Raw genomic sequence first — 15437 nt, forward strand, 5'->3', positions numbered from 1 at the left:
GAGATATAGCTCAGTGGTATAGCACTTACCTGACATGGAAAAGGCCCTTGGATCAATCCTCAGTACCACAGCCCATTCCCCCTCCAAAAGAGAGAGAGATAGAGAAATAAAGAGGGAAAAGTAAATCCTGGTGGGAGAGAAATAAAGGGGGAAAAGTAAATTCTGGTGGGCTGGGGTTATGACCCAGCGGTAGAGTGCTTGCCTAGCATATGCGAGGCTCTGGGTTCGATCCTCAGCACCACATCAAAATAAATAAATAAAATAAAGGTATTGCATCCTACTACAACTAAAAATAAATATATATTTAAAAAAGTAAATTCTGGTGACTACAACAAAAAGTAGTGGAAAATTTTTTAGCTTTTTTCTCCCAAAATTTGTGTCATTCTTCCTAACATGTAATATGAAAGCAACAACTTCTACTATAGTAATGTGCAAGTTAAACATTATATACTTTCTTTTATTTTATTTATTTTTGGTCCTGGGGATTGAACCCAGGGGCACACAATCACACTACCACATCCCCAGCCCTATTTATTTTTTATTTAGAGACAGGGTCTCACTGAGTTGCTTAGGCCTCACTAAGTTGCTGAGACTAGCTTTGAACTCACGATCCTCCTGTCTCGAACTCCTGAGTCGCTGGGATCATAGGCATGCACCAGCATACCTGGTGATAACATTATATCTTAACATTTGAAATAAATGGTAATTTAAACAAATAGGAGTTTTATATAGGTATATTAATTAAAATTTATACAAATTATTTTGTAAACCTGTGTTTATACTGTGTTGTATCATCATACTTTGGAACTCAGAAATTTCAGTAGATTTACATCAGTTCCTTATATTTAAAGAGATCAAGGATTTGGGAGAAATTTTAGTAGAGAAAATAATAGAAATTATTCCTAGGATGGCAAAAGCAAAATGCTTTTCTTTCCTTTTCATTCTTCCCTTATTACTGACGAGTTTCAACTTTTTTCCTGGCTTTAACTCTTAAAACTCATGGCGTCTATATCCACAGACCTCTTCCCCTAAAGCCTGAACCGATTACAACAATATTATCATGCTAGAAATCTTCATTGTACTTATATAGCATAAGTACGTAACAGTCAACATTTTGAAAATCATACTTACTTTTTCCCCTTGAAAACTATTCTTAACCCAGTAGATTCAATCTGGGATGATCAAAATTCAGTCCTATAAGTTAAAACTTAGAAGTATAATTGCTGCTGTACCTTACTACAAATATGCAATTATCATGTTCTGTGGACTATTACTTTAATTGTGTGTGCATGTGTTTGTTTGTGTGTGTGTTGCTGTGGATCAAACTTGATGCCTTGTGCATACCTAGGCAAGCAATATAATCACCAACTCCCTCAACCTGATGAAGGGCATTTACAAAAATCCCACAGATAATGGTAATTCTTAATTGTCAAAACCCAAATATTTTCCCCTAAGATCAGGATAAGACTGTCTTATTGCTACTATCATTTGTTCAATATTGTACTAGAAGTTTTAGCCAGAGCAATTAGGCAAAGAAATTAAATAAATAAAAGGAGTTCATTGGAAAAATAGAAGTAACTTGTATTTTCAGGTGACATGGTCTTATATATTAAAAATCCTAAGGAATCCACTAAAAAACTCTTAGAACTGAAAAACGATATCAGCAAAGTTACAGAATACAAGATCAGTATACAAAAAGCAATTTGATTTCTAAAACTTTCAATGAATAATCCAAAAATGAAATTAAGAAAACAACTTTATTCACAATAGCATCAAAAATAATAAAATATTTACAAATACATTTAATAAAAATGTGTAACACTTTTACTCTGAAATTATAAAATATTGTTGAAAGAAATTATAGATGTAAGTGGGAAAACATTCCATGTCCATAGAATAGAAAGACTGGTAAGAGGATAATATTCCTCAAACTTATTTATAGATTTAACACAATCCCTATCAGAATCTTGGCCAATTTCCTTTTTACAAATAAATAAAGTAATTCTAAAATTTATGTTGAATTGAATTGCAAGGGAACTAGAATAGCCTAAACGTAAAAAGAAAAACAGGACTAAAGGGATGGATTACAGTGCTAATCAAGAGAGTGTGGTCCTTACATGAAGATAAATATCTAGATCAGTGGAATAGAATTAATAGTCCAGAAATAAACTCATTTACAGTTAACTGATTCTTAACAAAAACAACAGCATTTAAATGGTTCTGGGACAACTTGATAGCCACAAAGAAAGAATGAAATTGAACGTTCACCTCATACCATATATAAAAGTTAACTCAAAATGGAACAGAGAGCTAAATGTAAAGACAATGTTTTTAAAACATTTTTAAATGTTTTCATGAGAAAACATACGAGTGAATCTTTATACTTTGGATTTGTTAAGGCATTTTTAGATATGACACTAAAAGCACTAGCAACAAAAGAAAAACTAGACAAATTGCACTTCATTCAAATTAATAACTTTTTTTTTGTATTGAGGATTGAACCATAGAGCACCTAACCACTGAGCCACATCCTCAGCCTTTTTATATTTTATTTAGAGACAGAGTCTCACTGAGTTGCTTAAGGCCTTGCTAAGATGGTGAGTGAAGCTGGCTCTGAACTCATGATCTTCCTGTCTCAGCCTCCTGAGCAGGTGGGATTACAGGCATACGCCACTGCGCCCAGCTCAAAATAAGTTTTGTACTTCAAGATATACCATCAAAAAAATGGAAACACCACCCACAGATTGGGAAAAATATTTGCAAATCATATATTTGATAAGGAATGTATATGTAGAATATGTGAATTGCTCCTATAATTCAATAATAAAAAGAAACAATTCAAAAATTGGGCAAAGGATTTGAGAAGACATTTCTCAAAAAAAAAAAAAGATAAACAAATGACCATCAAACACATCAAAAAATGCTTGACTTCATTAGTCATCAGGGAATGCAAGTCAAAAGCATGAGATACCACTTTGCACTCATTAAATTGGCTAGACACAGAGAATAAGTATGGCAAGGGTATGGAGAAATTGTAACCCTTATGCAGTGCTGACAGCAGTATAATATGGTAAAGTCATTTTAGAATCCTCATACACTGCCAATGAGAATGTAAAGTAATCCAACTGCTTTGGAATGATTCTTGGCATTTTCTCAAATGATCAGACATAGAGTTAACATATGACCCAGTCATTCCACTACTAGACATTACCCACGAGAAATGAAAATATATGATCATACAAACTTGTACCTGAATGTCTGTAGTAGCTTTATTCATAAAATACAAAATTGGAAAACAACCCAAATGTCCACCATTGGACAAATAATAAACAAATTTTGGTATATTCATACAGTGGCATTTTATTCAATCTTCAAAAGGAATGAAATATTGATTTATGCAATCACATGGATGAAAACTTTGAAAACACTATGCTAGCTGAAAGAAGGCAGTCATAAAACACCACATAATGTATGATTTCACTCATGAAAGTTCAGAAAAGGAAAATACAGATAGAAAGTAGGTTAGTGGTTGCTTAGGGATTGGGTGGCAAGACAGAAAAGTTGGGAAGAGACCAGCCATTTAGGGTTGACACTCTAGCCCCCTTGCCCTTGTTATTTCCCCTTCACACTCCAAAACTGAGACTGGGATTCCGACAAATGTGGTGTTGCCAGCATTCTTTAGAGTAAATGCTACCTCTAGCATTCTGTGTTTCCACTGAAAGAGAAATGGTAGAAGTGGAAGGTAGCAAGAAATAATTTTTCTAAACCATATTTAATACCAAGAGTATGGCTTATGACATATGGGTAAAATACCCAGGGAGCAACTAGTTAAATCTTCTCACCATAGTGTGAAGCTTACTAAGAAGTGAAGAAACCTCATCTTTACATACCTAACAGTGTACTGTATTCTGACTACAAAACAGATCTGCACTTCTAAAGCACAGGACATAAGTGCTCTGCAGAAAGCAGGTGTGGCCTTAGTGGTAGATCTGTTTTAAGATACCTTTGTGCTCTGTGCTAGCATGTAACAATTATACCAAAAAAACCCTCAAATTAGCATATTGCATACATGCAGGGTATGTTGTGTAAGTGAAGAGTGTGCTTAAGAATCCATTTTAATGGGAGATCTTTAATTCTGAAGACAAAACCAACAAACAAATCTCTTATCAACCTCTTTTTTCTGTTATTGGCAGTTTGGAATGTTAAATTTTTTTAAACTGCAATTCAAAAGGTTCCTAAGTATATGAATGGAAAAATAGGTAATGGAATTAGATATTGACAAGTGTTTTCCCATTTTCATTAAAATTTTTAATATAAATATGAGGAAATAAAATATTAATGAAGTAAAAAATTTTAATGGAAAAGTTTCAGCAGTTCAGTTTATTGTGATTATGCATAAACCCATTAAACTTTTTGTGCAATGGCAGCACTTAGATTTTTTTTTAAATGAATGAATTTCTTGTTGATGACAACTAAATGGTATCTTTCATTTTGTCATACAGTACATTCTATCCATTTACTACAGTCTTCTAATCAAATCTACAGTGCAAGCATAATTTTTAATGTAAATTGTACTTTTCCTGTATGTTTAGTTTGACACATTAAACAAAAATATTTTAATATTTGTAAGCTCCAGCTTTCTCAAATTGAGATCTATTTGTGCTAAAATAGGCCCAAACCCCATGAAAATGGATAATTACTTAAATTATCAGTATTAGGAATCATAATACAACTTAACAGGAATTTTTCCTTATTCTTTAACAGCTATTTTTAATAGTGGGTAGTATAAACCCCTAAGAGATGATTGGGAATTTTATGTGTAGTAATTGTTGTCACAGTGATAGGGGGCCAGCTGTCCAGATGTAAATTCAGTAGTTTCCCCAGATTACAATCTTTGTCTTAACACTTGCTTACATTACTTGGTACTTCCAATTCCTGATCTTCTCAGGGATCTAGAGAATAATTTGCCTTTTGCAAGCATTTTAAATTGTTGCTTGCTTGCTTTTGCTACATCAGTTACCACTTGTTCATCTACATTGTACCTTCTAAATATTTCTTTAAGTTACATATCCTCTGATATCTTCTCTCTCACTCTCTTTCATGATAGTTTTGTGTCTTTTTGTTTGTTTGTTTTTAATTCCTCTGGTGTCAATTCATTGGTTTCAAAGGAAAAAAAGAATACCAGGTAATCTGCTATGCTTAACAGTTCAAGTGGAGATAGTTGGTATGAATAGAGAGTAGGGGAAATGTTTGAGATGTTTTGAGTAATAATAATGACTGGCTAGTGTACTGACAGTTTATTTCTACTCAGGGCTAGATCTGCTAAACATACTGCCATGTATAATCCCACCCAAATGCCAATAATGCCCCCATTTAGAAACAATGACCTAGTCCAATTCTGCGTTACCTGTCCATCCCAGCTTTAACTCAGTGTAAATAGTGTTTAGACACTAACTTTTCTATATTTGAGTAATATGTAAGCTTGTTAATTAACATTTCTTACATTAAGCTTTTTGAAATTAATTTTCATCAGAAATAGTGAAAGCAACATCATGGCTCGTTATCATTAAAAGAGGAAGAAAGTAGACAGGTAGGGTAGCACACACCTGTAATCTCAGTGACTTGGGAGTCTGAGGCAGGAGAATCACAAGTTCAAAGCCAGACTCAGCAACTTAGAAGGGCCGAAGCAACTTAGTGCAACCCTGACTCAAAAAGTGTTGGGGATATTGCTCAGTGGTTAAGTGCTTCTGGATTGAATCCCCAATATCAGTTTAAAAAAAAAAAAAAAAGAACATATCAGATAAATTGTTTTCTTACTCTAGCATTCAGCTTTGCAAAATGTTTTTACTTTCTATTTACAGATATTTTGGTAAAAGACCTCAGTGGGATTATAGAGGGGCATCAAATCTTAAGGAACTTCACCATCTATTAAATGACATAATGATTAGAAGATTAAAGACTGAAGTTTTAACCCAGCTGCCCCCTAAAATCAGACAGCATATTCCATTTGATCTTCCCGACAAAGCAGCCAAGGTGAGAACCTTCATTTGATTGAAAGTCATTGTAAAATCATTTTAAATTATACTATTAAAGATTGTACATATTTCACAGAAGGAAAAGCCTGCTTTCTTAAAATAGGTTTAATTAATAGAGCATATGAATTGATTTTGTATCTTTTCAGGAAGAGTGTGGAAGAATTTAATTTTAGTTATCAAATATGTGAACAGATATAGTAACCTAGTGATTAAAAATATTTATGCTGAATATAGAAAAAAAGTACTTCAACTGCAACAAAGATTTAGCAGTAAGAATTCAAAATGTCTATAATGTGAGACCCAATAATAAAGAAAATTGTTTTTCTTGCTGTAGAATTTTTTTAAAGTGTGAATAGATGTCTTTGAGAATACCGTAAGTGTAACCCTACTCTTGAAATCCTCAAACTCTGTAATTATATTGTAAGATGTAGCATTCAACATAGCAGAAAGCCAAAAGTGTGTTTTACCTAAACCTTATGTGTATTTACTTTTGAGGAGTGCAATGTTTATATATTCTTTAAATTTTGCAAATCTGGACATGGCTTTGGGGGCAAGGAGCTTTTATTATATCTTGAAAACTTAAAGTAAGCATTTTGCAAATATGGAGCAATGTGTTATTTCTAAAATAAGAATGATCCAATTTTCTTCACTTTTTTAGCATTAGAAAGAAAAATAAAATGATACATCAACTTATGATTGTATTTTATTTTTATTGAACCACTATTCTCCAAATCTTTATGCTTATTTAAATCTTATCTTTTCGTAAGAATATTTTACAACCATATACATTTTAACCACCCTGCTTTCCTATGTGTTTAACTTTTTATTTTCACTTTACAAAATATTTGTCCTTAAGATTGGTTGATTTATGAAGCTAGCAAAGGCACTTGTATCTTATCTTTCTTTCTTTTTTTTAATATTTTTTAAGTTTTGGATGGACACAGTATATTTATTTATTTATTTTTATGTGGTGCTGAGGATTGAACCCAGTGCCTTACACATGCAAAGCAAGCGCTGTACCACTGAGCCACAATCCTAACCCTGCATTGATGTTTTAAAATGAACACATTGGCATCTATAAGAATTTTCTTTTTGTTTTTCTACTCAGAAGAGGAAAGAAGTAGGACATGATTCATGATCACATTAATTGTTATGTTCTTTATGCTGTATTCCTAAATAATTTTATTTTATCCCACATAGGATTTGAATACCAGTTTGGAAGAGTGGAAAAAATTAATGAGATCTCCAAATCCAGGTGGCACAGAGACTGTTCTGGGCTTGATTACTCGCATATTTAAACAGACTGCTATTGCCAAGGTACCTCATTGTTATGCCATCAAACATAAATTTTTAATATATTTTAATGTTATTATTAAATAGGTTTTTATTAAGTAGGATCTACTGTTTTGGGAGTGGGACAAGAACAAAAGCTGTCTACCCTAAGGTATGGGCATCAAACCCTATTGGAACTCAGGACCTTGACATGATATAAGGGAAAGATCTATTACAGCTGGAGGTGGGGCTAAAACTTCTTCAGGACCATCCATAGAGAGAAGACAGTTTGGGTGGGGGTGGGAGGCAGAAAAACTAAAAAGTAACACGTGTAAGGCTTAGCTGAGTTGGTACCAATAGATTTGAGATCTCCTGTGCCCCACCATGAACTCAACACTGAAATATCTTCATAATCTACCACTGGAGGAGAAAGAAAGCCTTCTATGCAGGGCTGCTGAAAAACTGACAGTGCAATTATAACACACTATCACAAAGTAGAAGCATCACATTGCTAGGGGACTTTGAAGTTCATATACTAATGGTAAATGTAACAACAAGAGAATCTAAGCAGCACCCCAATTTTTTTTTCTTTTGATTTGTTCTTTTTAGTTATACATGATAGAAGAGTATATTTTAACATATTTATACAAACATGGAGCATATCTTATTCTAATTAGGATCTAATTGTGGTTGTATATGATGTGGAGATTCACTGTGGGGTATTACATATGTACATAGGAAAGTTAAGTCAGATTGATTCTACTGTCTTTCTTATTCCTGCCTCCCTCCCTTCCCTTCATTCCATTTTGTTTAATCTACTCAACTTCTATCCCATACCCCTTGTTGTGTGTTAGTATCCACATATCAAAGAGAACATTCATCTTTTGGTTTGGGGGGGATTGGCTTATTTCACTTAGCATGATTGTCTCCAGATCCATCCAATCCATTTTCTGGCAAATGTCATAGAGTCATTCTTTCTTTGGCTGAGTTCTATTCCATTGTGTTTTCATACCACATTTTCTTTATCCATTAAATCTGTTGAAGGGCACCTAGGTTGGTTCCATAGCTTAGCTGTTGTGAATTGAGCTGCTATAAACATTGATGTGGCTATACCACTGTAGTAGGCTGATTTTAAGTCCTTTGTATATATGCCAGGGCGTGGGATAACTGGGTCAAATGGTGATTCCATTCCAAGTTTTTAAGGAATCTCCATACTGCTTTCCCATAGTGGTTGCACCAATTTGCAGTCTCACCAGCAATGTATGAATGTATTCTTTTACCTATATACTCACCAACATTAATTGTTAATTGTATTCTTCTTTTTATTATTATTAGTTGTTCAAAACATTACAAAGCTCTGGACATATCATATTTCATATGTTAATTGTATTCTTGATTGTTGCTATTCTGGCTGGAGTGAGATGAAATCTTAGTGTAGTTTTTAATTTGCATTTCTCTAATTGCTAGAGATGTTGAACATTTTTTATGTATTTGTTGACCATTCATATTTCTTCTGTGAAGTGTCTGTTCAGTTTCTTTGCTTATTTATTGATTGTTTTATTTGGTTTTTTTTTTTTTTTTTTGAGTTCTTTATATATTCTGGAGATTAATGCTATACTGAGGTGCAGGTGGCAAACATTTTCTCCCATTCTGTGGGCTCTATCTTCATGATTTTATTTCCTTTTTTTGAAGAAGCTTTTTAGTTTGATAACATCCCATTTATTGATTCTTGCTGTTTAGGAATCTTGTTGAGGAAGCCGACATGATGGAATGTTGGGCCTATATTTTCTTCTATTAGGTGTAGGATTTCTGGTCTAATGTCTCGGTCTTTGATCCACTTTGAGTTGACTTTTGTGCAAGATGAGAGGGGTTTAATTTCATTCTGCTACATATGGATTACCAGTTTTCCCAGCACCATTTGTTGAAGAGGCTTTCTTTTCTCCCATGTATGTTTATACCACTTTCATTTAGTATGGGATAACTGTATTTATGACACCTCCCAGTTGACACCACACTTACTGCATTAACTCAGCCCTCTACAGTCTTATACTGTCACCCTAACAAAAAGCATGACCAGTTCCACATGCAACTATCATTTACTCAGTGTGCATTGTTCTTCTATGTATAATTTCTAGCATTCAGTAGAAAATGTGAAATAAATGTAAAAGCCACTTAAAAAAATCCTAATCTATTGTCAAGAGATAAAACAATCAATGAAGACACATGTTAAAATGATCCAAATGGTAGAACTATTAAACAAGGACATTAAAATAGCTATGAATAGTATGTTAAGAATCTAATAAAGGCTGAGGTTGTGGCTCAGGGGTAGAGCAGTAGCCTAGCACACGCAAAGCACTGGGTGTGATTCTCAGCACCACTTAAAAATAAATAAATGAAGGTATTGTGTCTATACACACACACACACACACACACACACACGTGTGTGTGTGTATAATATATGTATGTATTTTTTTTTTTTAAAGAATCTAATAGAAGCCAAGTGTAGTGGCACACGCATGTGAATCTCGGTGGCTCGGGAGGCTTAGGCAGGAGGAGCCCTAGTTCAAAGCCAGCATCAGCAATGTCAAGATGCTAAGCAACTCAGTGAGACCCTGTCTCTCAATAAAATACTAAACAGGGATGAGGATATGGCTCAGTGGTTGAGTGTCCCTGAGTTCAATCCCCGGTACCTAAAGGGGGAAAAAAAAGAAAGAAAGAAAGAATCTAATGGAAAAGATGTAGGAAGAGATGGAGAATTACAGAAGTTGCATGAAAATATAAATTTAGTAGAAGAGAAATGCTTGAAATAAAAAACAGTATCAGAGATAAAGAAAATGTATTCAATCAGCTTATAAGCTAACAGTAGAGGGTGAGGGAGGAGGAAAGGGAAAGGAGAAATACTAGTTAACAATATTGGGATTCCAAGATGGAGGGCTGGAGGGAGGCAGCATCCTGTGTTGCTCCATGACTCAGATCTCACCTAGTCGGAATACTGCATCTCAGAGAGTGTAAGAGAACCCCTATACAGCTGATTTCCTCAGAAATCACCAGCACTGTGACTCCCACGCAGGGCTCAGAGCCTCAGCATTTGAGCAGGACTCCAGACCCCTGGCTCCCAAAACCCAAAGCCCGCGCTCTGCTCCCACTCAGGTCACTCGGCTACTACCTACCCACAGCACAATGCCATCACCCAGCTCCCCCCACCTCACCAGACACCCTGGCAGTGGAAGCAGACTGACTCCATCTTGGATAACCTTTCTCACCATATTTGGTGGGGACAGCTCTCAGATCGGATCTCCATCTGGCCAGGTGCCAGGTATCCAACCCCTCCCCCCCCCACTCCCCAGTGGTGATAACTCGGCACAGTGATTACTCAACACAAAAACAGCTTCCAGTTGGCAGGTGTGCAGTGCCACCAGGGCGCCGCCCACCTTGTATGAGCCTGGGTGTGAGGGTCCCGCAGGTGGGAACTGATAAGTGAGAGGGAATGGGACTAAAGTTTGGAGTCCAACAGAGAGACCAGGAGCTGGGAAATCTCCAGGCAAGAGAGGGAGACAGTACCGGGCGCTCAAGTCAGACAAGAGGTCCCAAGAGTGACCCGTGATGTGCAGTCTCTCTGCAGGGACTGGCAGGTGGCACTCCACACTTCCAGATGCCCTACACCAGGACCAGTCTTCCCACCCTGGTTACCTACACCATCCTGAGGGCAGAGACACCAGCTTAAAACAGACAAGCCACCTATTAGATGAGAAGAGAAACAGAACAGATACAGATCTCTAAAACTAGCAACAACCCTGGTTTCTTCTTTCGAGTATTTTTTTTTTTTCTTTTCTACCCCTCTATCCTCTGGCCCTCACATCCCCAACACATGTGAAACCAAGAACTTTGCATGAAATAGGATTTTGAGGACTGAGTCCTCTGAATAATATAATATAGAGGTGTTGTATATGCCCTTTGTTTTTCCTCTTTTTTTTCTTTCATTTTTCTTTCCTTCTTCAAATTTTACTATTTTAACATCTTGTATTTTTCTAAATACATATGTGTGTTTGTTTAATGTACTGTATGGTCTTCCCATGTACTTGTCTACTCTAAATTACTTGCTGTCTATTCTCTTGCTACTAACCATCTTCATTAGATTTCTCTTTCACATTTCCTAAGATATATTAGCTCTATGCCCTCACATCCTTCCTCCTCACCATATCGTCCTATGCCCCACCCTCAGTTCATTGTCCACCGTCAGAAACTGTAAACCTTTTTACAAAACTACTGATATTTTAGATAATAATTGAATCCAACATTTCGGTACATTGAGACCAAACTGTAAACGTCTTAATACAACAAATTGTTCATAGGTGATATATTGTTGATATTGGGATCTTGTCCTTCCTCACAAAGGAGGGCTCTCGGAACCCTACAAGAGCACTACAAACCTATAGGGTAAAAACAATAACACCCAAGACCCATAGAGCTGGAAAGGAAGACTCATGAGAAAAATGAAAAGACAAGAGAAGAAAGTACCACAAACAAATCAAGCAAGACACCACATCATTAGAATCATTGGCAGCCACAGCAGAAAAAAATGACAGAGAAAGAGTTCAGGATATACATGGGGAAGATATAAGAGAGCAAATACAAACAATGAAAGATCACTTTGACAAGGAGCTACATAAACAAATCCAAGAAGCAAAAGATCACCTCAACAGGGAGCTAGGGGTTCTAAACAAACAAACAGAAATCCTTAAAATGAAAGAAACAATAGACCAAATTAAAAGCTCAAATGAAAGCATCACCAACAGAGTAGACCACTTGGAAGATAGGACATCAGACAATGAAGATAAAATACATAATCTTGAAAAGAACATAGATCACACAGCGATAATGGTAAGAAACCATGAGCAGAACATTCAAGAAATATGGGATAGCATAAAAAGACCAAATTTAAGAGCTATTTGGATAGAGGAAGGCATAGAGGTCCAATCCAAAGGAATGAACAATCTGTTCAATAATATCAGAAAACTTTCCAAACATGAAGAATGAATTGGAAATCCCAATTCAAGAAGCCTACAGGACGCCAAGTGTACAAAATCACAACAGATCCACACCAAGGCACATTATAATAAAAATGCCCAACATACAGAATAAGGAGAGAATTTTAAAAGCCACGAGAGAAAGGAATCAGATTACATATAGGGGAAAACCAATTAGGATAACAGAGTTTTCAAAACAGACCCTGAAAGCTAGAAGATCCTAGAACAACATATATCAAGCTCTGAAAGAAAATGGGTGCCAACCAAGAATCTTGTATCCAGCAAAACTGAGCTTAAGATTTGAAGATGAAATAAAAACCTCCCATGATAAACAAAAGTTAAAAGAATTTATAGCTAGAAAACCAGCACTACAAAACATCCTTGGCAAAATATTCTGTGAAGAGGAGACGAAAAACAACAATGAAAATTAGCAGAGGGAGGTAGCACCCTAAAGGACAAACTAATTAAAGAAAATCAAGTTAAATAACAAAAATTAACAAATATAGCTGGAAATACAAACTATGTCTCAATAATAACCCTGAATATTAATGGCTTAAACTCACCAATCAAAATACATAGGCTAGCAAACTGGATTATGCTGCCTACAGGAGACTCATCTGATAGGAAAAGACATACACAGACTGAAAGTGAATGGTTGGGGAAAATCATACCACTCACATGGACTGTGAAAGCAAACATGGTTTCCATCCTCGTATCAAATAAAGTAGACTTCAAGCCAAAATTGATCAAAAGGGATAAAGATGGACATTACATACTGCTCACAGGAACGGTACACCAACAAGACATAACAATCATAAATATATATGCCCCAAACAATGTTGCAGCTATGTTCATCAAACAAATTTTTCTCAAATTCAAGATTCAAATTGACCACAACATAATAATCTTGGGTGATTTTAACATACCTCTCTCACCACTGGATATATCTTCTAAACAAAAGTTGAATAAAGAAACTATAGAACTCAGTAATACAATCACTAACTTATAGACTTCACTGACATATATAAAATATATTAACCTGCATCAAATGGATACACTTTCTTCTCAGCAGCACATGGATCCTTCTCTAAAATAGACCATATAATATGCCACAAAGCAACTCTTAGCAAATACAAAAAAGTAGAGATACTATCATGCATTTTATCAGATCATAATGGAATGAAATTGGAAATCAACAACAAAATAAAAAATAAAAATTTCTCCACCTGGAGACTAAACAATACACTACCAAATGAACTATGGGTTACAGAAGACATCGAAGAGGAGATTTAAAAATTCTTAGAAGTAAATGAGAACATAGACACAACATATCGAAATCTCTGGGACACTATGAAAACAGTATTAAGAGGAAAATTCATTGCATGAAGTTCATTTCTTAAAAGAAGAAGTCAACAAATAAATGACCTCACACTACATCTCAAAGCCCTAGAAAAAGAAGAACAAATCAGCAGCAAAAGCAAGAAATAATCAAAATTAGAGCTGAAATCAATGAAATCAAAACAAAAGAAACAATTGAAAAAATTGACAAAACAAAAAGTTGGTTCTTTGAAAAAATAAATAAAATTGACAGACCCTTAGCTACACTAATGAAGAGAAGGAGAAAGAAAACTCATATTACCAGCATAGATGATGAAAAAGGTAATATTACAACTGATACTACATAAATACAGAGAATAGCTAGAAATTATTTTGAAAACTTATACTCCAATAAAATAGAAGACAATGAAGGCATTGAGAAATTTCTTAAGTCGTACAATTTGCCCAGATTTAATGAGGAAGATATACACAATTTAAACAGACCAATATCAAGTGATGAAATAGAAGACACCATCAGAAGCTTACCAACCAAGAAAAGCCCAGGACTGAATGGATATACAGCTGAGTTCTACAAGACCTTTAAAGAAGAACTAATACCAATACTCTACAATTTATTTCAGGAAATAGAAAAAGAGGCAGCACTTCCAAACTCACTCTGTGAGGCCAATATCATCCTGATCCCAAAACCAGGCAAAGACAAATCTAAGAAAAAAAACTTCAGACCAATATCTCTAATGAACATAGATGCAAAAATGCTCAATAAAATTTTGGCAAATCGAATATAAAAAAATATCAAAAAGATTATGCACCATGATCAAGTGGGATTCATCCCATGGACGCAAGGTTGGTTCAACATATGGAAATCAATAAATATAATTCCTCACATCAATAGACTCAAAGATAAGAATCATATGATCATCTCAATAGATGCAGAAAAAGCATTTGACAAAATACAGCATCCCTTAATGTACAAAACACTAGAAAAACTAGGGAAAACAGGAACATATTTTAACATCTTAAAGGCTATCTATGCTAAGCCTTAGGACAGCGTCATTCTAAATGGAGAAAAATTAAAGGCATTCCCTCTAAAAACTGGAACAAGACAGAATGCCCTCTTTCACCACTTCTGTTCAACATAGTTCTTGAAACACTGGCCAGAGCAATTAGACGAAAGAAGGGGTATGTATAGGAAAAGAAGAATTTAAATTAGCACTATTTGTTTACGACATGATGCTATACCTAGAAGACCCAAAAAGCTCCACCAAAACACTTCTAGAACTAGTAAATGAATTCAGCAAATTAGCAGGATATAAAATCAACACCCATAAATCAAAGGCATTTTTGTATATCAGTGACAAATCCTCTGAGAAAGAAATGAGGAGAACTACCCCATTTACAATAACCTCAAAAAAAAATACGATACTTGGGAATCAATTTAACAAAAGAGGTGAAAGATTTATATTCATTGTACTACAGAATCCTAAAGAAAGAATACTTTAGAAGATGGAAAGATCTACCTTGCTCTTGGATAGGCAGAATTAATATTATCGAAATGACCATACTACCAAAAGCACTATACAGATTTAATGCAATTCTGATCAAAATCCCAATGGCGTTCCTCATAGAAATAGAAAAAGCAATCATGAAATTCATCTGAAAAAATAAGAGACCCAGAATAGCTAAAGCAATCCTTAGCAGGAAGAGTGAAGCAGGTGGCATCACTATACCAGACCTTAAACTATACTACAGAGCAATAGTAACTAAA

General features: G+C 35.1%; 1 protein-coding gene across 4 annotated transcripts in view; it reads left to right on the forward strand.

The window, feature by feature from the left end:
• The window catches only part of Zranb3 (zinc finger RANBP2-type containing 3), a 223122-nt gene that overhangs the window by 132190 nt on the left and 75495 nt on the right, over window positions 1-15437 (forward strand). For all 4 annotated transcript variants that reach the window (XM_071619227.1, XM_071619228.1, XM_071619230.1 and 1 more), the window contains 2 exons: window positions 5862-6033; window positions 7236-7352. In XM_071619227.1, coding sequence (XP_071475328.1) covers window positions 5862-6033; window positions 7236-7352 — 289 coding nt within the window. The remainder of the gene's footprint in view (window positions 1-5861; window positions 6034-7235; window positions 7353-15437) is intronic.

The sequence above is a fragment of the Marmota flaviventris genome, chromosome 11 (genome assembly GCF_047511675.1).
Source record: "Marmota flaviventris isolate mMarFla1 chromosome 11, mMarFla1.hap1, whole genome shotgun sequence".
Lineage (NCBI taxonomy): Eukaryota > Metazoa > Chordata > Mammalia > Rodentia > Sciuridae > Marmota > Marmota flaviventris.